The sequence below is a fragment of the Pantherophis guttatus genome, chromosome 3 (genome assembly GCF_059756535.1).
Source record: "Pantherophis guttatus breed Tessera chromosome 3, ASM5975653v1, whole genome shotgun sequence".
Lineage (NCBI taxonomy): Eukaryota > Metazoa > Chordata > Lepidosauria > Squamata > Colubridae > Pantherophis > Pantherophis guttatus.
The window spans coordinates 145650136-145673999 of NC_142065.1; the positions used below are offsets into that span (position 1 = coordinate 145650136).

Here is a 23864-nt window from a genome sequence, read left to right on the forward strand (position 1 = left end):
TAAACCAATACTTTGCCAATTATCATTTCATATGTTCAGTCCTCTCATAAGTAACTGGCATTGCACTGTTGTTTAGTTTAAAAGTTATTATATTTGTGAGACCTACTTCTTCTTTTCTTGACTTTTTGTGGGTTGGATCTCCATCCTAAATCCCTTTCTGTAGGTTGTGTATCAACTATTTGGTTTTGCTGATGTATAACTTGATCCTGTTGGGTTTGCTTTTGTGGCTGAGATCTTTCTGGTTCTGTAAGTTGTATATCAACTGATATTTTCAACTTCTTATTCTTGGGCTTTCCTGATGGTTTTCCATTTGAGTAATAATCAATTCTGTGTCTGACCCTGCTGAGCTTTTTCCAGATCAGCCAACATTGAAAAAGTCTCTTTTCTGCAGGATGTGTGCTACTTCAGCACACTCAGATGCTTATCTGCTACTTGCTTTCTTGCCCCAAATCAAATGAAAGGGGTAACAAAAGTGGGAGTGGGGGACTCAGATGCTTATCTCTGCTAAAAGTACCCATAGCCCCCAAAAGACTTTTTTTTTTATAGAAACTTTATTGAGGTTTTTTACAAAACAGAAAAAATTAAAAAATAAAAAAAAAAGAGAAAAAGGAAAAACAAACATTCAAACAGAAACATAAAACACATAAGTATAATAACACTTTCAATTTGTATCGGATGTGCAGTGTTTTAACTATTTACATAAATAGTACTTGGTGACATTTCAACTCACTTTTAACCAATATGATACAATGATACAAACATGGACTCAGATTAGGCAGAAATATTACAAAAAAATTCCAAATTGGCTCTCAACGATGGAGGCCCTAACCCACCCAAATAGGTGGGAGAGGGAGAAAATGGGCAGATACAAAGATATTTTGGACGAAGGAGGGAGGCTTAAGCCAAATGACACCTTACGAGAGCAAGGAATAATTTTAGATTGGTGGACCTACTCACAAGTAAAATCCGGATATCAGAGAGACAAAGAACAATACGGTTTAGAACTTGGACCAAATGGATTGGATAAAGTCCTGATGGGAACAAATAAAAAGATTCTGGCAAAACTATACAATTATCTATTAGGCGACGATAAGTTCGAAGATGTCACAAAGAACCAAATAATTGCATGGGAGAAAAATATAGGACGCGATATAAATTTTGGGGAATGGGAGGAGGCATGGAACAGAAATCTTAAACTCACTAGAGCGGTGGCATATAAGGAAAACCATTACAAAATGTTGCATAGATGGTACCTAGCCCCGGCCAGACTTGCAAAAATATATCCCAATATACATCCCAACTGTTGGAAATGTGGCCATGGTCAAGGCACCTTCTTTCACATGTGGTGGACATGCCCTGAAGCGAAAGGATACTGGAGTAAAATTAGGAGGTGGTTACAAGAAATAATTGACGAAGATATTGAACTAACACCAGAGATTTTCCTCCTGGGAATAATAAAGAAGTCATATAGAAAGGAAATGACACATTTAATGATCCACATAATTACAGCCGCTAGATTGGCATACGCACAGTACTGGAAAGAGAAAACTCAACCACCAGAAGAGCTTACAATTAAGAAAATACTCGAGTGCGCAGAGATGACTAAATTAACTTATGAATTAAATGATGAGAAGTCAGCTTACTATATGGTATGGGAAAGGTGGTACAAGTGGTTGCATGACAAAATGAAAGAAAGATCTAAAGCCCCCAAAAGGCTTTATCCACAGATTTAGGAATTTGGTTAGGAATTAGAATTGACCGATCTGCTGTTTGATTAAACAGCTGATTAATATCACCTGCTCTGCTTAATAATTCTGTTTCACCTATATGGATACATAGATAGTGGAGCAAACGCGAAATGAGCATCATTTATAGCACAATAAGGTAATCAAACAGATTCAAAGGTATCTTAAGTCTTCCATGTTGACATCTTAATCAGAGTTATAATCATGAATACAGTGTTGGGAGCTTCGTGCCGATGCCACAATCCATCCATTAAGATGTGCTCTGAGGATCTGCTAGTACAATTTTTATGTAGCTCGAAGATAGCAGACAGTAATAACCAAATGCTACCTAAGCACACAACCATGCAAGTTTTGGATATGAGACTGATGACAAACTTAAATTCTCATAAATTCACAAATCTCCCTGACAGCTACCTCATTCTGAGAAAATACTTAATTAAAAAAAACCTCTGGAAAATTCAAGAGAAAGAAAGGCAATCTATTGAAGAAGCCATACAAAGAGTCACTTATGCAGACAAGGAGAAAGGAGAAAGGAGAAAGGAGAAAGGAGAAAGGAGAAAGGAGAGAGAGAGAGAGAGAGAGAGAGAGAGAGAGAGAGAGAGAGAGAGAGAGAGAGAGAGAGAGAGAGAGAGACTGTCAAACAGGGATCACCTCAATTTTAGAACTCAGAAGTTCTGAATCTTGAAAAGGAAAGGAAATTGTAATAATGTATACTATAACATGTTATTTCTGATTGGATTACATGAATCAATTGAAGATATAACCAAAAACATCTTTATTAGGACCATAAAAACTAATAATGCTGTTTATTGGTTTATTAAAATATTTAGTCACAAATATTTTTTAAAATCCTTCTAAGTTAATTATTGTTCTGCCATAAATTTTATGCACTCATTCATTAGTTACTATAAATCTAGCAGGTTTTGCATGTCCATCAATACATATAGTCTTCAACTTACAACAGTTCATTTAGTGACCGTTTGGAGTTACAATGGCATCGAAAAAAGGGACTTATGACTATTATTCACACTTACAACCGTTGCAGGATCCCCATGGTCATGTGATCAAAATTCAGATGCTTGGCAACTGACTCCTGTTTATGACAGTTACAGTATCCTGGGGTCATGTGATCACCTTTTGCAACCTTCTGACAAGGAAAATCAACCGGGAAGACAGATTCACTTAACAACCATGTTACTAATTTAACAACTGCAATGATTCACTTAGCAACTATGGCAAGAAGGGTTGCAAAATGGGGCAAAATCCATTGAACAAATGTCTCACTTAGCAACAGAAATTTTGGGCTGAATTGTGCTCGTAAATCAAGGACTACATGTTCTAGACAACCTATCCTCTAGATAAAATGGGGGTCTTTTCAGGAAGAATATTATTATTTTTTTTAAAGCAACTTTAGTTTTATAGCACCCAGTTTGGTTAACTTTCTTCCTCTTGGAAACATCTGTAATATTCCATGAAATTTACACAGTGATTACATAAGACTGAAAATCCTATATATCATCTGGACGGACCATATTTCCAAGATCGGGGGGGGGAGAAAAAAAATGTTAGCTACCATAGATTTTGAGAAGGTAGAAAACTGACAAAAATATAATTATAATGAGGGGGGGGGAAGAACTTTCAGAGCTGAGCCAGCCCCTTCCCTGACATCCTTCAGTTCTGAAGTACCACATTTGGGGGTGAATAGCATATCTCTCCCTCTCTCCTCTCCCTGTCCCTCTCCCTCCCTCCCTCCCTCCCTCCCTCCCTCCCTCTCTCTCTCTCTCTCTCTCTCTCTCTCTCTCTCTCTCTCACTCACACACACACACACACACACACACACACACACACACCAGCCCTCTGGGGAACTAGCAGAAGATTGTAAAGGAAATCCTGGCCCCACCCTGGCTCTGGCCAAACACTGAAGGGAAACCAAAATGAGTCTGGAGTTTAGCCAAGCTGAGGCGGCTGGTAGAAAGCCACCGGTCAGGACTGAAACAAAACATAAACTTTGAAGAGGTTTTTTGCTAGTAGACATTCTGCCTTTTGTTGTTGTTGCTTCAGGATGCCTTTAAAGTATGCATGAATAGTTCTACTATTATTCTTTCTCTGTGGAAAAATCAAAAAGATAAACAAGAACATTTGGGTGGGGAATGTAAGGAACTTCTGAGCACATATGCAGCATGACCTACCCCAGTATTATAAATAGTTTTATGATGATTAAACAAAGAACCTAACTCCCTCAGTGCACTTAAACAGACTGTTAATCAAATCATTTACTGAGAGTAAGGTATCTTGGTTAAAACAGTTACAGCAATGCAATGCAATATTATCTCACTATTACATAAAAATGCTGATTCATTTTATCATTCATCTGTTTAGAAATCTTGTCTGCTTACAGGCAGACATATTTTAAGCAATATGTGCTTGCAGTTTTTACACTTCCTAGAATATTCTGTCTGACTCCACTTTCTTTCAGTGACTGTATTATGACTCTATTACTCCACACTTACAATTATTCCTTTTATGTTTATTAATTTTTCATTCAAGGGCTGAAGGCAGCACATAGAGTTTTCCCTCATTATATTTTTCTCCATTTTCTGCATCTTGGTAGGGTACTTGCTCTGGTCCTTGCAGGATGCTAATGGCATTAGCACAGGGGTGAAATGCTCCTGGTTCGGACCAGATTGCCTGATCTGGTAGCGATGGCGGTGGGTGGTTTGGAGAACCGGTAGCAAAAATCCCTGCAACACCCCCCCCCCCGCCATGCCCAGCTGAGCCATGTGATCATCAGAGGCTTTTTTTTTACTTTTAAAAGCATTTTTTCTAAAACCTCTTCAGCCAAAGAGGTTATAGAAAAAATCCTTTTAAAAGTAAAAAGAAAAAAACCTCTGATGATCGTGCAGGTCAGCTGGGATCGTCAGAGCCTTTTAAAAGCATTTTTTCAACCACCACTTTGGCCGAAGAGGTTGTAAAAAAATGCTTTTAAAAGGCTCTGACAATCCCAGCTAAGTTGCCTGATCGTCAAAGCCTTTTAAAAGCATTTTTTTTACAATCTCTTCGGCCCAAGAGGTTGTAGAAAAAATGCTTTTAAAAGTTAAAAAAAAAAAAGTTGGCCATGCCCACTCAGTCACATTACCCCCCACCAAGCCACGCCCACAGAACCGGTAGTAACAAATTTTACATTTCACCACTGCATAAAGAGGATCAGAAATATTTTGAATTATCTGAATCCCTTCCAGGAAGAGTTCATTCTTGGACATAGGACTGCAACTGCTGAAACTGGAAAGTCTACAACAGAGATCCCTGCCCTTCTACCATGTGATTAGGCTATTGTGAGAAACAATAAAGGAAATTGAAAAGTTGGAGATAGACCTCAATAGTGGTCCAGACATTATAAAATAGCTCCCCAAAGATGTATTGGCCTCACAATGCTAGGGTTTCATTGAGTGACAAAAACTATTCCTTTGAGATGGACACAGGGGCAATGGTGGTAGAATTGAACTGCCTTATTATTTCGTTAGACTTTTTGACTTAAGTTATGATTCCTGTTTTAGGTTATGGGATAGTACATTTGATTGGATTATTATTTTATTGTGTCTATGTAATAAAGATACAAAGAATGCAGATTCTCAGTAACCTCTATGCTGACTTATTGCAGGGTCACTACAGGGTTGCGTGGAGCAGGGATTGCCTTTTAAGATTGTCTACATGTGCAAAGAATTAAATATTTATTATTTTGTAAGGATTGGAAATATTGATATAATGGAGTCAGTCGGAAGTGGGCTATTGGCTGTGATTTGAAAAACCACTGTAAATAATGTTTATTTGTTAATAAATAAAATTATTAACCTTACACAAAGAGATAGGAACAGTATTGTTAAAAAAATTCAGCAGCTCATTATTTCAGAGAGCTAAAGACAACGTGTCAAATCTGTATTAAAATAGTAATGTTGCATCTAAATTACTTACTGAGCTGGGATCTGATTCTTGGTTTCCATCCAAGAGAGTGTTTCCCTGTGTATGCATGTGGGGTGTTTTAATCATAGAGGTTATTCATGGGATTCATTGTATAAAATAGGTGCTGTCTCATCAAGTTTTCTTGCTCATCACTGGTAATGTTTGTTTTGCAGAATATATTTACTACTCAGGGCCCGTCTCACTGAACATGGAGGACATCCCAGAGGTAAATTCTTCCTAATTCCTTCTAAATTTTATAAAGGAAAAAAAACTATTATTTGTCAAATGTCTAATAGGGTGCAGTAATGCTACTTTTAGAAATGAACGTATTGGAGAAGTAAGACATGTTAAAGAGGAATGTGGTTGTTGCAACATTATCTAGTAAAATGTCATGCATAAGGATCATGTATTCTCATATGACAGCCTGGGAGCAATTGATATCATTGCTCGGTAACTGCGCAGGATAGAGATACATAGCCTGACTCCCGGGGTTATTTGAATACTCTAGAGATAACTGCTACTACAGTGCATTGTAATTTTTAATGTGGCAGACAAAGATAATTATTTTTTTTTTAATTTTATTTCCAATGTATATACCGCCCTTCTCCCTGAGGACTCAGGGCGGTGTACAGCCAGAATTAAGAACATGAAATACAAATATTAAAAAACAATTAAAATATATATAAATTTGGCCCCAAAATTAAAAATCACAGACCAATTAAAACATTTAAAAATTTCTTCTTAAGCCAGCCCGGCTTGCTGGAAAAAATGGGTTTTAAGGGCACGGCGGAAGGCACTGAGGTCTTGGATTCTCCTTATCTCTGGGGGCAACTGATTCCAGAGGGTAGGTGCCCCCACAGAGAAGGCCCTCCCCCTGGGGGTCACCAGCCTACATTGTTTGGCTGATGGCACCCTGAGGAGGCCCTCTCTATGGGAGCGCACGTGTCGATGGAAGGTCGTTGGTAGCAGCAGGCAGTCTCGAAGATAGCTAGGCCCTATTAATTAAAAACATCAAAGGAGAATCATTAACAATTTTAAGATTTCATTAAGTTTCAGTGTAAATTAAAGCAAATCAAATGTAGATCTTGTCCAAACAAATTGTGAAGAGTGGCTCCAAGTGTGGAACTCAATGACAAATAGCATTCTTGGCTTGAAAAAAAAAGGAATGGTTGGAATTTTATATTAGAAAATGATAAGAACAGAAGCCAAACTAAAGAAAATTTAGTTTGATCAGCAGAGCACTTCATAGGAGATCAGTGAAAGCAAAAGAGCAAATGATTTACTCTCTAATTAGAGAACACTCTAATGCAATTGTGGAGAACTTGTGTTGTCAATGACTACCTGTCAATGACTACTTCAGCTTCAACCGCATAATACACGGGCAAACAATAGATACAAACTCAAGGTAAACTGCTCCAAACTCGACTGCAGAAAATACGACTTCAGCAACAGAATGGGCAATGCCTGGAATGCACTACCTGACTCTGTTGTTGCATCCTCAAACCCCCAAAACTTTAACCTTAATCTGTCTACTGTGGATCTCACCCCATTCTTAAGAGGTCTGTAGGGGATGTGCATAATCATGACTACCGTCCCTGTCCAATTGCCCACATTTATTCATACTCATTTCATGTGTTTATTCCATGTTTATACTTATGCCTGTTTCTCGTACTTGTTTGACAAACTAAATAAATAAATAAAATACTAGCAGTGACAACTAGCATGCCAAGTAGTAAGGGAATCTGGGAAGTTTTGTTCAGCAGCATTTAGGGGACTTCCTGTCCTGTCCTGCCCTGATAAAGTGATGGCAGTGTCAGGTGCTGATAGGCAGTTAACTCTGAAGTACAGTACAGGCAATGAAAAATAAAACCAGGAGAATTATGTTTGTAGAAAGACTTATGCAGACCGGTGTTTGTTGGAAAATAAATATATAAAACGATCAACTTTATTTAGGAAAGTATGATGCAAGGAGGAAGAGAAAAATGCAGGAAGTGCACGTCTCATACTGCTAGATGTCATTACATTTATTACCCCAACGGTCCCAATATTATCCTGATATTTTAAGGTTTATAAAGTGCAGCAAACCAGCAGATGCAAATGATGAATCTTCAGACAACAGGATCCTCAGATCCCTTTGCTAAAGCAAATAACTTGGTCTTCCTTTTGCCTGTGAATTTATTGCTTGCAGCCTTCAAGGAATTATGCTGTAGTAGCATGAGGAAAAGAGCCCTTTCGCCCAGTTAAAACAATCTTATTTTATTGGTCTTTCACAAGTCATTCGACAGTTTTACTTTTCAGTTTATTTCAATGCCAGCCTCAGTTGCAGGATTGCTTTTGACAATTGCCATATATTGGGTTGTTGACTAATTTAACTAATTAAAAAACAACAGCCACAGTAACATTCTGGACGAGAAGTGGTAGTCTCCACAAATTAATTAATTTCTTCAGAATTTATTCATTCTTTTCTTTTTCTTACAGGGAGAATTTAATCTAACAGCTCAGCTCTTCAATGAAAACCATCATACAATTATTTGTGCTGATTTTTATATCAATAATCAATGAGAAATTGATATTTGTTGCTTTTCGAGCTAGTACTGCCTAGATCAGGGCTTCCCAAACATTTTCTTTCAATACCCAAAACCATTTATTTAAAACATCTTATTGAACTTTGAGGACCAGCTGTAAGTCCCTTCCTTTAGCACCATCATAACTTTGAACGGTCACTGAAGGAATGGACGTAACTCAGGCACCACCTGTATCATAAAGCAGTATCATTAAATGAATTCATATTATTTCAACAGATTACCATTCGCAATTTCATCAATTTTTGTCTTAATGGGAATACTTTGGGAAATTTTTCAATATATTTTAGTACACGTGACCATCTTTAAATCAGTTTAAATATCCTTCTTGTGATGGGTAATCGGCTTGTATATTATTACCCCCCAAAAGCCCAATTTTACCCAATTTTGGATATAGGGCGGAGGTGGTATTCAGCATGTTCTTCCCAGTTCTGGAAAACCGGTAGCAGAAATTTTGAGTAGTTCGGAGAACCAGTAAATACCACCTCTGATTGGCTCTGCCCCCATCTATTCTCTGCCTCCAGAGTCCCAGCTGATTGGGAGGAAATGGGGATTTTGCAGTAACCTTCCCCTGGAGTGGGGAGGGAATGGAGATTTTACAGTATCCTTCCCCTGCCACACCCACCAAGCCACGCCCATCAAGCCATGCCATGCCTATCAAGCCATGCCTACAGAATCAGTAGTAAAAAATTTTGAATCCCACCACTAATACAGGGTAGCTCTTGACTTATGACGAGTCGCTTAGCAACCATTCTTAGAACCCAGGTTCATTCCAACCTTCCCCCCCAAGTCACATGATTGCATTCTGGACATTTAACAACCAGTCCTCATTTATGGCTATTTACAAACACATGACTGCAATTTATGTTTTGCCAGAGACTGGCATTTACTTCCGGTTTCTGGCATTAGCTAAAGCGGTTTCACTAAGTGACTGCCATGTTCACATGAGCGCTTACTTCAATCTACCCATTATAACATGCTGAAACAATGGAAAAGAAAGCTGATTCAGTTCAGTTTTTTCAGTCTTGTTTTTACTTTGGCTGTTCACCGCCCTGAGTCCTACATTGGAGAAGGGTGGTATAGAAATTTAAACAAATAATAAAAAAAAAAGTTGCTTTTTAAAAAGTTGAATGAACCTGATATATTCAAAATGATTCAGCATTATACATTTAATTTTACTTTCTGTAAAACTCTGCTTCCTTCTACAAAACACTTGATTAAAATTGCATGTGTTGTGCCTCTATTAGGTTTATTCACCAAAAATAAATTTCCCAGAGAAATTCCCTTTTCAAATTGCTGTAACTCTCTTCCTGGAGGTTCACTTTTTCTATTAACTCCCATCCCATCAAAGCAAGACTGAATGCCCTTTTTTCCCTCATCAGTCCAGCTCAGATTTAACATTTGGGATTTATGCAGGAACACCCAAGGGTGGTCAAAAGAGTCAAGATGTGGCCACCACTGTGTGATTAAGACTGCCATCTTGGTTTTTTTGACCATGTCACCAGGGCAGACAACCCTGAGTGAAAATGAGTCTTTTGGAAGAGTAAGAACAACAGAGATCCAGGCTCCTAGGAGTCTGCAGCACTACACTGAAAACATCTTGCATTGAAAAACAAGGCCTGGACAAAGCAAGCTAATGAAGCCACAAATGGGCAACTGTTAATATCCACAGCCAGCTGGATCAATAAACGAGCAATTTTGCCCTCACCCTCTTCCAGGAAAAAAGACAAGTCCACATAGCAAGCTGGTCTCATCTGTGCTTGTATGGAGGGAATGCCATTTTGGAAATCCACTGCAATGTTGGACCCTCTCTGAACATACCTCAGCCAAGAGATCAGCTTAGTCAGATGGAGGACTGCTATTTTGCTCAGAAGACATGAGGGGAAATTACCTACTTAATTTTGTTCTGGTTTCGTTGTGAGGTTTCCTAGGCCTCAAATAAGAAATCAACTCTGATTGTTTCCCCTCACAAAAGCTACAATTTAATACCTCGCGACATTATTGAATAAAAGGTTCTTTTCTGGAAAGGATTGTGTTCTGTCAAATCTCATGGACAAATAAATAAATATATCAGCTGAAGGAAAGAATCCATTCACAAGAATATATATAAAAGAGCTCTCTGTCTTTGAGAAGTACATATACAGAACTAAGCAATATATATAACCTTTATATATAAAAAGTTAGTTAGATTTAAAGAAATGTTCACAGCTATGAAATAGTTTTCATTTGGGGTTATGGTCTATATAACCTAAATCTGTATTTGTCAAATGCCAGTCTCTTGCTTTGAAGATGCATGCATTTGTTTTGTTTTGTTTTTTATTTGTTAGTATTTATATCCAGCTTTTAATTCAGGAGCTTAAAGTTGTGCATGTAGTGCTTTTTCCTTCCGTTTTCCCCCACCACAAGAGCTAGGTTGGGCTGATAAAATGAAACTGGTTCAGGCATATAATGAACTTCCAGCTTCAAGCGGGGGGGACCTCATTCTGAGTCTCCCAGTGTCAACCCACACACCTCAATTGTTACATTGCACACCCGAATGGCGACACATGTTTTGTTCATTTTATTCATTTCCTTCTTCCCCCACAATCAGTTCCTGAGGAAAAGTGTCTAACTGGACGTGTTGGTTCAAGAGCCTTTTAAGGAGAAAATCCTTTTCTTATAACAGCTTCATAGCGTGTTTTAGCACAGTGAACAGTGTCCACTGCTCCCTCCAAGAAACAAAATTAACACTGCTAATGAAGTGGCTTCAGAAGCAAAAAGGAACACTACAGGAGACCCAGCACTGTTTTTGAATCACAAAAAGTTATCTTCTTCCAACTTGAGTCTTTGATCCATGTAACTCTCGATTGTGTATGCGGGTTGATAATAGCAATCCAAGGTTTTAAAAACTACTATTCCCTAGTGCAGTAATCACCAACCTTTCGGACCTCAGGGACCACTAAATTCATAATTTTAAATCTTGTGGACCACTAATATGAATTTTTTAAAAAGATAAATAGTATTTAGTGCAATACAAAAAATGTAAATATTTTTTCTGTGGATCACCAAAAAATTTTCATGGACCACCAGTGGTCCGCAGATCACTGGTTGGTGACCACTGCCCTAGTGGAAATGTTGAAATTAAGGTCTTTTCTATGCAAAACGTAGTTGGTACTATTGTGAGCCATTCCAGCAGAGCTGCATATTCTCTTGCTGGTTTGGAACCTTTAAAGTAGGGTTTTCTTTATTTTTCTGTTATCAGCAGAACCTGAAGGGCTTATACCTTTTAGCACTACTGAAAGGTAAGCGTGCCAAAATATTGTGTTGCTTTGAGACTGAACCATCTATTGGCAAACCAAGGGAAAAAGCAAACCTAGAAGGCCAAATTCCAGGTCACCTTGATTCTCACAGTAGTCAACTATTAACCCAGTTGAATGTCTCAGTGAGAATGTTCTTACAGCATCTAGATCAGTGGGTCTCAACCTTCCTAATGCCGCGACCCTTTAATACAGTTCCTCATGTTGTGGTGACCCCCCAACCATAAAATTATTCCTAAAACCATTGAAAATAGGTGTTTTCGGATGGTCTTAGGAGACCCCTGTGAAAGGGTCATTCAACCTCCAAAGGGGTCCCGACCCACAGGTTGAGAACCACTGATCTAGATCATGATTGCCCAACATTTTGGCTTGCTTGGGTCACACTGAGGGAAGAGGAATTGTCTTGGGCTGCATATAAAATATATAAATTAATGTATATAAATAACAAACTTCCTTACTTTTTTATATTTGTCATTATCTTGTGGGGCTGCATTACTAGCCATCCAGAGCCACCTGCAGCCCTTGGGCTGCAGGTTGGACCCTGATCTAGATCAAAAACCATTATTTTTAGAACACAAGAGTCCATGATAGTGCCTACTACTAACCCTTGAATCCTGAGTCTGGAGAGGACTGACAAATTCTTATGTTATTGTAGCCCTTCTCCATTTGCCAGGCAAACAGTGACAGTAGAGATTACTGCAACTCTGCTGGTGCAGTGGTTAGAATGTAGTATTGCAGGCTAACTCTGCCCACAGTCTGGAGTTCGATCCTGAATGGCTCAAGATTTTCTCAGCCTTCCATCCTTCTGAGGTCGAGGTCAAATGACAACCCAAATTGTTGGGGACAATATGTTGACATTTGTAAACCACTCAGAGAGTACTGTAAAGCACTATGGGGTGGTATATAAATCTTATTGCTTATTGCTATTGCAGCTGATCAAGATTTGGGAGGTACATTCTGTACATTGGCAGCATGTTTTTTTATGAAGACAAAGGTTTGGTTTTTTTCAGCTGTTCTTCTCCAGATCTTTTTCTTAAAGGACTAGAGATGCAGAATAAATCAAGTAAGTCAGTTGACATTATTCCTATTCTTCAAGTGATTGGATCAAATTAATTTGTGTCTGACTGGGTCTGTTTAGGGTTAAGTCTTGTGATTTATTGACTAGAGGGATTAAGCCCTTTTACACATTTACAAACCTCACTGTCTGACAGCTGATGGACTGTACAGTGCACCTTGTCTAATCCTCCAAATTAAGCAGGGTTTGACCTGGTTAATGTTTGTATGGGAGACAACCAAAAAACCCCAAGGCTTTGTCTTGACTAGCCTCTTATTGTCTTCTAGAGACAATAAGCCTCTAGAAGAGAGCAATGAATTATATGAATTTGTCTAACTGGGAGCTAAACTTCCTTTGAAGGAATTTTACTTTTGCAGCACATTAAAATAGTGAAATAAAGCTAATACTATACATAACTTACTGAACACTTTATCAGAAGTGTTCAAGCTGTATGTAATAAAGTGAGTTGAAAAACAACACTCTGTCCCTTAATATAACTTTTCAACTCAAGTTCTTCAGTGATGGTTAGAGTGGTATCTTCTCTGCTACTATAAGCTTACTCCTTTCATAATTTATGATAGTAAAACCTTCCAAACGTAACCTTCCTTTAATAAATTGCAAAACCATCACGTTTTTACAATGGACTAGAAAAATCTTTCATGAATGCTTGAATGCAAAGCATGGATTTTTATGAACTCTATGCTCTAAATTATAGTATTCATATCCACAACATAGCAGGGACTTACATGCTTGTAAAATTCATCCACTTCTTGTAATGTCTGTGTAATGATGAAGCATTTCATAGAACTTGAGCAGCATGGTGGCTTATTATAACCCAAATCTATCTTCTTAATACATTTTTGCCTTTAGGTTCTTTAAATCAGAAATAACAAAATCCAAGTCTATGAGCAATCCACATGGTGCTAGAGAACATCTGAAAATAGAACTACATTTTGCAACCCCCAATGTATGATCTCATCATGAAGACAGCACATTGGGAGAACTACTGGACCCCCTTATATTGGGTGGGTAAGAAGTATAGAAAAATAGTAGTTCACTAATACTTGAGTTCACTGATTCGATTATTAATCCTGCTCTCTGTGCCCACCTGATTTTTTTATTTATTTATTTTCATATAAAAATAGCTAAATAGAAATCTGGAATGCAGCAAAATAAAACACAGCATTTAGCATCATGATTATTTTCTGCAATGGTCAGTTTACAGCCTGATAAGGAGATAGCTTTTTAAACATCCACATGCAAGTTCCTTTATTATCAGTAAAATAATCTCTCATTGGTTCAGAGAAAGCTGTTGGAATGAAACTAAGGAAGTTTCCACCCAATTATATTGGTGAAATGAATTGATTGTAAGTTCAATTGCTGAAATTCTTAGTACTCTGTTCCCATAAATCTTGTTAAAGAAAACACCATGGCAAAGGTGGCATTCAGCCAGTTTGGACTGATTCAGGCGAACTAGTAGTGGCAACCTGCAGGTGGGCCGGGTGGGGTGGGGCCAGGTGGGGTGGGGCCAGGTGGGATGGGCCCACCCCTGCCCATCCTTGCCCAACCATGCCCACCTGCTCAGATGCAATCCCATCCTATATCGCTATGTTTTTGACGTTGCACGCATGCGTGAACAGTGCATGAGCGAATTGCCGTGTTTTGTGATGCCACACGCATGTGCAGATGTGCTCACATTTCTGGTGCTCACATTTCTGGCATGCGCTCACATTTCTGATGCTGGGCGAACCAGTGCCACCTCTGCACCATGGATATTTTGCTTGGAAGAATTGTTTTTTTGGATGAATTGACTGTTCAATAGCCTGACCATTCCCAAGAATACCTCTGGGCCCAAAATGAGTTTGAAAAATCATTTCTAAAAAATAAGGCTATCAACAGCATAGAGCTTTGTCTGGAAGTGTTTAGTTTTGTCCAACAAAAAATAAATGCGGGTAGGTTGGAGTACAGTATCTTGGGGTACTAAAATACAAATTGAATAATAGAAAAAACAAGCCCATCGGTTCATCATTTGATAACTACAAATTTTATAAAAGATCTCAAGCATCATGGCAGCAATTCTATTAAGAGTCAAGCTTCATCATGGCAGCACACATAACATGCTCAAAGAAAAGATTCCCACTGGCCCCCCAAATTACTTTCCTCTGGCCTCACCTATCTAAGCTCTCCAATATCAAAGATTTCTTTCTGTCAGAAAATCCTCACAAAATGATATCCCAAAGACTCAGAACTGACTGAATGGACAAGAACCAGCTATCCTCCACCAGCTGTTCCTTCAAGAGGTAGTATTAGGTAGGTTTAAATCTTATCATTGCTTGGATGGGAAAACAGTTGGCCATCTCCCTGATTTCTAGTTTATTAAGAAGTTCTATTATAGATCAATAACAGGTTAAAGAAGAGAATTCAGAGAGAAAGAGTACATAGCAATGTCTGTGCTGAGTGGGTGTAAACTGTGGAATCCCAGAAGAATCTGTATTGGCACAGTGCTTTTAAACCAGTTCAGAAATTATCTGAAGTTAGGAATGAACAGTGAGATCATCAAATGTGATGCAACCAAATAAAAAGAATTTTAAATTTAATTAAATTTAATTTATTTTAAAGAATGATGGCAAACCCCTCCCTGGGAATTGTAGAAAAGGGGATTAAAGTGACAATGTTGACTGTAATATGATCCACATTGGGGGAAAAACTCCTAATTTCACCTAGACACTAGCCTTGGTGGCACAGTGGTTAGAATATAGTATTGAAGGCTAATTCTGCTGATTGCCAGGAGTCTGATTCTCATCAGCTCAAGGTTGACTCAGCCTTCCATTCTTCCGAGATCAGTAAAATGAGAACCCAGATTGTTGGGGGCAATATGCTGTACCCTATAAAACCGCTTAGAGAGAGCTTTAAAGCATGGTGAAGCAGTATATAAGTCTAAGTGCTATTGCTATTGCTATTTTCAGTGAGATCAGATGCCCCTGTATTGTCTCCCTAGGCTGGAGAAAATGTATGGGAGGGAGCCAATAGGTTCACAACCTTTTCCTTGGCTTCCCAAAGACAACTGATTGATCCCTGGGAAAGTTGGACTAGGTTGAACAACAGATTGGAACTCTAATGAGTCTGTGAAAGAAAACTGGAATATAGCATGGGAAAACTAACTTGGAAGCAGAAGTTAAAATATCAGTAGTTTGCCAATGAATATCAGCAAATATAAGTGAGGTTAAATGCAGTTTTCTCCTCCCAGTTCTCCCCTAAAGATGCACTAATACTATTTTAACAAACGTGGGTGTGTGAACACACACTTGCCAAGGTGACATGTAGTTTCATCCTGATTTAGATCTCACTTAACAATGACTGTATCAGTCTAAAATAGATGTATAATAATATCAAACACAGCTAGGTCTTAGCAATTTAACAGATCTCAAGAGGAACGATGTCCTTGGGTGACACATAGCTCTTAGGAGGAAGGGAAACACTTTTACAGGAAGGAGATCTATGATCATCTACCTCCAGTTTCCTAAAAACATGGAATCTGGATCTGGAGAGGGTACTGAATGCTCAGGTATTTTATTCAAAGCTTTTCTTGGCTCTGGGAGTTTTGGAGTTAAATTTTATCATCTTTAATGCCATTTTTAAAGGTATTACTGAATTTTGAAGCATTCTTTGAGGCATCTCATTCTGTTCTTTTGTGAAAATTTTTGAATAGGACAATAGAGAAATTGAAGGTCGTAACTATCAGCTCTACAAGATGGAGCAGATTAAGAACCCTCTTCCATATAGGTCAAGGCTTCAGTATCTTTACAGTAACAGCTATAGTAACAGAATCATGGTAGTCTGAATATCCTCCTTCCTTCTGACATTTAATCTTCATGTGTGAACGAGAGAGGAGCTTGCCTGAGATGTTTTCTCATGTTACTTTCAAGCCTACTTTATCTGACAGTGCCTTAGTAGCAGCTCTTCCTCCTGTCTTTCTAGGCCATTCCAATTTTCTTCTATAATAATGGGTGAATAATCTTTTCAATACCTTTCAGAGTGGAAATTCTAGGAGTTATGGCCTGAACACAAAACCAGGGAAATTTGATACGCATGGTACAATGGAAATTAAAAGTTGGGGAAGATTAGGTCTCCTTCAAATTTCTGATAGATCAGGCATTGACTCACTCCTATCAATGACCAACAAGATAACCTCTAGGAGAAATCCTATAGTATAACTATAACACTATAACTATAACTATATACATACATATGAACACACTATAATTAAGGAGAAATTTCCTAACAGTGAGAACAATCAACCTGTGGAACAGTTTGCTTTCAGAAGTTGTGGAGGCTTTCAAGAAGAAACTGGACAGCCACTTGTCTGAATTAATATAGACTGTCCTGCTTGTACAGGGAGTTGGACTACATGATCTCCAAGGTCCTTTCCAACTACATGACCTCCAAGGTCCTTTTCAACTCTGTTATTCTATGTTCTATATTCCATTTCTGAACAAATATTTCCTTCTGAAGGAATGATGTAAAGAAGATAGAAGCATTACAGCAGTGGTCACCACTTCTAAATTGGAAGAAATGAAAGACAAGAATAGAGCAGTAGTGGGAGGGGAGGGAACAAGGATAAAAATGCCTAGCAACAATTATGAATTTACTCCCGATTTGAGAGAATACCAAGCAATAGCAATGATGGGCAGCAATGCTCCAAGGCAGCATCAAATGGAACTTGGGAGAATGTGTACAAGCTATCTTTTTTATCTCCCCTGAATTTAAAAAAAAATCTTCGATCTGGAGTTGTTCCAGGGGAAGACAGAAAAGTAAGTCTTGCCCTATTAATGACTAAGCAGTGTTATAATTTTGAGTTTGCAGTTAAAAGCCATTTTGAGCCATTTGTGAGCCAGTGGCATTCTGTCAACAAACAAGGAGCTCCAATTTCAGGGTAGTGAATTGTCTTCAGAAAACATGGCTCGAAAGAGTGATCTGTGCTCTCATTGGATGAGATTCTTGGCTCCTCCCATCATTCAACTCCTGAGATCCCATGATAGCAGCATGCTGACATGATTAGATACAGCAGCCCAAATGCATCAAGTCAGCATTAAGAGCAATTTGTATTTATTTCATTTTTCTGAATAGAGTAATAGATAGCAGATGCAAGAGCCTTGGTGGAGCAGCAGACTAAACTGCTGTTAAAGTAGCACTTAGCTGCCAGCTGCCTGCAATTATTGCGAGTTCAATTCTCACCAGGCTCAAGGTTGACTCAACCTTCCATCCTTCCGAGGTAGGTAAAATGAGGACCCAGTTTGTGGGGGCAATAAGCTGACTTTGTATAAAATAGAACACCGCTTAGGGGGGGCCGAAAACCCTACTAAGGAGGTATATACAAAAGTATGAAGGCTATTGCTTAAAGCATTGTAAGCCGCCCTGAGTCTCCGGAGAAGGGCGGCATATAAATCGAACTAATAAATAAATAAATAAATAAATAAATAAATAAATAAATAAATAAATAAATAAATGGAAAAAAATGGATAATGAAATACTAAATTTAGTATATAAAAACTTTAGTTTGTAATAACATGATGATAGAAAAGCCTAAATTACTTCTTTCTACATCTAAGAGCCAGTAATATGCTCTCCTTCTTAATGGAAAGGGTATGAGTCAAGTTTTTATTTATTTATACATTCAATTTATATAGATACCCATATCATAAAAGTGACTCTGGGTGGCATACAATAAAAAAAAACAAACCATAAAATAAACATTAAAAAAACATTCTGCAATTAAAACATCCATCAGTGTTTACTATTAACAAATTAGTAAAGAGGATTTGATGTTATAGGCATTGTAGCCACCTCATACAGCACATGTTGGAGACAGAAGAGAAAGGAGAACTAAACTGAAGGGAATGATGAAAGTCTCAAGAATATCAGTTGAACCAATGGGAAACATGGTTACACAGAGACATGAACATTAAGTCTTTTTCAAAAAGAAAAGGATGTAGAAGTGCAAAGTTCCTCTGCTAAGTATTACCGTCTATTGACTTAGTAGTCAATAGGTTTATAGAAAGCTGATGGGTGCAAAGTTCAATTTCAACATAGAGTAAGCAAAGAGTTGAGAAAGATTAGACATTCAGTTATTGGTCAACAATTAAGAAAAGACTAACTGACAGTTCTCAGTGCTCAACTGTTGTTCCATTAGTGCAATAGAATGTAGGAGTGGCCTTGAGGAAAGTGGGGAAGAGATGCTGCCTAGGAGATAATCAGACAAGAGAGGTAGGAGACACCAATAGATTAATGATTAGAGGAAGAAATTTAGGAAAGACCTACCCTAATTGTCAGAATAGGAAACTCACCACAGCCAATTTGCCATGGCCCACTTGCCACAGGACAACTCACCATGGTCAATTCGTTGCGGGACAATTCACTGTTGGGTTCACTTTTATTTTTGTTGATCACATTTTCATCAAAATTATTTTATCTCTTGTATCAAAGGAAATCATTCCTGTGATTACCAGCTTTTGTAATGCTTTGATAAATAATAAAAAGAACTAATCCCTTGTTGAATTATCCCATGGCAAGTTGTCCTGTGGCGAGTTGGCCATGACACATTGGCCGCAGCGAGTTGTCATAGATCCCCTAATTGTTTGGGTGATTAAAAACAATGGTGGGAATTTTGTACCTTCAGACTTGCAAGATTCTGTTAATGTAGCTTTACAGTAAAGTCAAATTAGCTAATCTATTGTGTTTCCTGCCTGGTTACCTGGGAAAGCTGACAGTTGTTGCTTCTTTGCAGGCACCTGGCTTCCAAAATTGTAAATGTGCTCATTCTCAGATGGTTGTGATGCCCACGGAGTTCTGAAAATAGAGAAAACAGCTCAATCTCAAGTTTGAAAGGACTGGGATGGAGAAAGACTGGTGTCTGAAAGAGCAGTAGCTCATTCTGTGAGAGGTCTAAGTCTGGAAAAAGAATTCAAGGAATTCTCAGGTGATGATCAAAGGAATTCATGCACAGGAACAACCCCATCTACTCCCTTCTCTAAGTACTCAAACTATAGTCTTCTAGAGGGCTGAAAACCTAGTTCAAACTTTAATTTATAGTTTATATGAAATATTTATTGACTTACATATATGTGGGTAATAAATTATATATATAATTTATATATATAATACTATAATAATATATATACTAATAATATATATACAATATATATACTAATAATATATATACAATTTAAAACCTGCTAAAAGCAGTCCTAAAGCAGAGAATGAGTAATTAAAAAGAGTTTAAAATAATTTAACACATTTAATCTGTGTTCCAGTAAAGCCTCACTTAAAATAGTTCATGTATTTAAAACTTGAAAACTGCTGCCTACACTGCAAAGCTACAAAAATGCTAGCACAGGCTATCAATAAGAGGGAATGATATGGCATGCACACTGAACTTGAATTTATCTGGATGAACAGTTGGGTTTTAAACTAGCATCACTTCTATTAAGAATGCCCTTTCAGGTTACTGCTTTGCACCCTTCTAGCAAATATTGTACCCTCGAGAATGCATCTCCACTAGCTGTTAGCTGATGTGTAAGGGAGAAATATCCCCATCTTAAACCATTGGGGGCTTTATATGTCATCACAAGTGTTTTAAGGTTAGCCTGACAGCCAACAGGCAGCCAATGCAGTGTGTTCAGAACAATGATAATGCATACACAGTATTTTGCTGCAACATCTTTTATTAGCTATATCTTTCAGAAATAGTCCCACTGATAATGCACTTCAGTTACAACAATGCATGAATCACTGTTGTCAGGTTATCCTTGTTCAGAACGACTATAGCTATATACAATTAGATCCCATTTCAGGGTACAAAGTACAAAGTACAAAGCAGATGATTACCTAATTCCCATAGAAAAGAACTACCTCTTCACAATGTCTCCTTCTTGCTAACGTTCCATCTCAGCTGATTGACCCTCAGATAGTCTATTTTGAGATTTAGAATAGAATAGAATAGAATAGAATAGAATAGAATAGAATAGAATAGAATAACAGAGTTGGAAGGGACCTTGGAGGTCTTCTAGTCCAACCCCTGCTCAGGCAGGAAATCCTATACCACTTCAGACAAATGGTTATCCAACATCTTCTTAAAAACTTCCAGTGTTGGAGCATTCACAACTTCTGCAGGCAAGTTGTTCCACTGATTAATTGTTCTAACTGTCAGGAAAGTTCTCCTTAGTTCTAAGTTGCTTCTCTCCTTGATTAGTTTCCACCCATTGCTTCTTGTTCTACCCTCAGGTGCTTTGGAGAATAATTTGACTCACTCTTCTTTGTGGCAACCCCTGAGATATCGGAACACTGCTATCATGTCTCCCCTAGTCCTTCTTTTCATTAAACTAGACATACCCAGTTCCTATTCCCATTTTTAGAGCTACATTATGAATGGTCTTATTTGAGATTTCTAGAAGATTTCTAGAGTTACATTATGAATGGGGTGGCGGGCTGTCATCCATCACTGGTTGCTTCATGCCTGGATTTCCACCATCTCTGTTCCAGCCACTTTACAATGTCAGGGAATTGCGCAGCCCTTGTCCAAATGGAATCAGAAACGCAGACATAAACCAGTTTTATATAAATAAATATATTTACAATAAATAAGATAGGCAAAGAGGAGCATCTTTGGTAAATCAACACAGCAGGAACAACATCATATGACAGATAGCACACCCAGCACACAGAGGAAAAAGGTGGGAAACAAGAAAACTTCCCTTTTCACTCACAGCAACCAATCACAGCTTAGTTTATCTCATGCAGTGGCCAGCTACCTTTAACCAATTAGCTATAACTGTGTGTTCTTACTCATTTTCCAACCCTTCACTGCTCCAGCTATTACATTTTAAATATTCTAACACGCAGTCTGCATTATCGTTCATACAAGTCCTCTGGAAATCAGAAGGACTGTGCATCAGCGGCCTGCATGATCTTGAATTTCCACAGCACCACAAAGGTTTCAACAGAATTGCCAGCCTGGAAAAGAAAGAGATTATGATGTAACCTTAGAGAGAGAGCAAAAAACAAACACATTTATAACCACTCTGACAAAATTGGAAGTCACTTCTTTATAAACTTTTATTTCTATCTATTTCTATTTTTTTCTTATTTCTTCACTGTTTTTCCTTATTGTTGTTGTTCTAATATTTTTATCTTGTTAAAACTGTCTTCAATAAATATTGTATTTAAAAAGGAAATCTTTTGGATTCCATTTCCAAAGCAGGCCATCTTCACCTCCATTTGCCTGTTTGAAGTCAACCTCCTCTTATTCTACTTCAAAAAAATCTACCTCCCTCGTTTCATACCCAGAGTCCTCTTGCTTCATGCCTAAACTTCTCTCCTTCAAGCCTCACAGCAGGTGGCAGTATTAACCTGCCAAAAATCACATGGACTTGAGGCAGCCATCAATTGTTTTTTGTATGCAAAGGCAGGTCCTAAGTCCGGACAGAGGCTATACATACAGTTAAGTAGGGATTGTTAAAGTAAAAAAAAAAAATGGAATGAAATGAGAACCTTTCAGAAATATTGGAGTGTGCATATTTTACCCACACACACAAACACACTGAAGAGTTATATTTCTTAAGATAAAAATGCAAAATTAGAAGTCAGCATAATTAAACTCCTAAACTGTAGCTTCTGAAATGCACAAGAGGCTCACTTTGTTGCTAAAGCAAAGTAGGGTTACCTGTTTAACTCCCAGCCAAAGAGGAGGTGGTAATACCCACAAGGAGGGTTAAAAAAAAAAGGCCAAGTTGGCAACCATAACTGTTTAGGTATGTAAAAGGGGGTGGGGCCTTGATCATTTGATTGTGGCCACCATCTTGACCATTTTTAAATCTCTCTGCCAGCCTTCCACCAGCATCAATGAAACAAGCAAGAGAAGGACAAGGAAGAACAGCAGAAGCATCTGCTTCCCTGTTTTTGCATATAAGTGTGGTAGAAACATCTATTTATTTCAAGTGCTTTTGAGCTGCTTCACTCATAAGGTCCCTAGCAGCCTGCAGCAATATCTTCACACAATATAGATCTGTGATGGCGAACCTAAGGCATACGTGCCACACGGAGCCATATCGGTGGGCATGCAAGCATTGTCCTAGCTCAGTTCTAGTGCACATGTGCGTGCCAGCTGATTTTCAGGCCTTCTGGTCCCAACAGAAGTAGGGAAATAGGCTGTTTCCGGCCTCCAGAGGGCCTCCAGGGGGGGTGGGGAAGGCCCGTTTTTCTCTCTCCCCAGGCTGTTTTCCCTCTCCCCAGGCTCCTAGAAAGCCTCTGGAGCCTGGGGAGGGCGAAAAACAGGCCTACCAGGCCCACCGTGCCATTGTGTGCCAAAAGCAGGGGTCGCGCGGAGGGATCACATGCGAATGCATGGGGGAGTGGGTCGCATTGAATAATGGATGTGGGCAGGTGCACACGTGATCCCCACCACCACGCACTCCTCCTGCTTTTGGCACACGACAGCAAAAAGGTTAGCCATCACTGATATAGATCATTTAAAACTAAATCAATAGCATCTAAAAATAAAATCAATAAAATATCACAGACAAAAATCCTCTGCATAATCACATTCCATACTTGTATCAATGGCATTAAAATTCATCAACATTGCAAAAACCAGTGGTGGGTTGCCCCCGGTTCGCATTGGTTCTATAGAACTGGTAGTAAAACCGGCGGGAGGCTCCGCCCACCGATCCCAACGTCATCAAAACGCTTCTGTGAATGTGCAGAAGCTTCTGTGCGAGCGAAGCGAGCACGCGTGTGCAGCCCCACTGCGAACCGGTAGTAAAGGAAAGTAGAACCCACCCGTGGCAACAACCATCCCAAATCCTCTCTGAAATAAGTAGTTTTTTGGCAACTTGGTAAATGTCAGGGGAGAGGATCCAGATTTTACATCCTGGGGAAGAATGCTTTGCAGAAAGGGGAGCCCCTGAAGAAAAATTCAAGTCTCCTCCCTTCTTAGCAAGGACTTCCAGCAAAAACATTCGGCAATCCTTGGGCAGCCAAGGGGGTAAGTCCCAAGCCACATAGAACTTGAAAGGCCATAGCTAGCACTTGAATTGCACCTGGAAACCTACTGATTATCTCACTCTACAGATAATGCTGGTTAGCACATGGGCAATCATTTTCTACAATTTGCAGGAGCTCTTTAAGGGCAGTCCTGTCTATTACATTACAGTAAGCCAAACACAGGTATTCCTCG

General features: G+C 38.7%; 1 protein-coding gene and 1 long non-coding RNA gene across 2 annotated transcripts in view; both read left to right on the forward strand.

Moving 5' to 3' along the window:
• Nucleotides 1-10311, forward strand: part of LY86 (lymphocyte antigen 86) — a 28749-nt gene extending 18438 nt beyond the window's left edge. The window contains exons 4-5 of the mRNA XM_087890298.1: nt 5876-5928; nt 8181-10311. Coding sequence (XP_087746424.1) covers nt 5876-5928; nt 8181-8264 — 137 coding nt within the window. The 3' untranslated portion in view covers nt 8265-10311. The remainder of the gene's footprint in view (nt 1-5875; nt 5929-8180) is intronic.
• Nucleotides 10312-18845: 8534 nt separating this feature from the next.
• Nucleotides 18846-22107, forward strand: LOC132709046 (uncharacterized). Its single transcript, XR_009620112.2, has 3 exons — nt 18846-18898; nt 19419-19610; nt 21861-22107. It is a non-coding gene; the product is annotated as an uncharacterized LOC132709046 (long non-coding RNA).
• Nucleotides 22108-23864: the final 1757 nt, after the last annotated feature.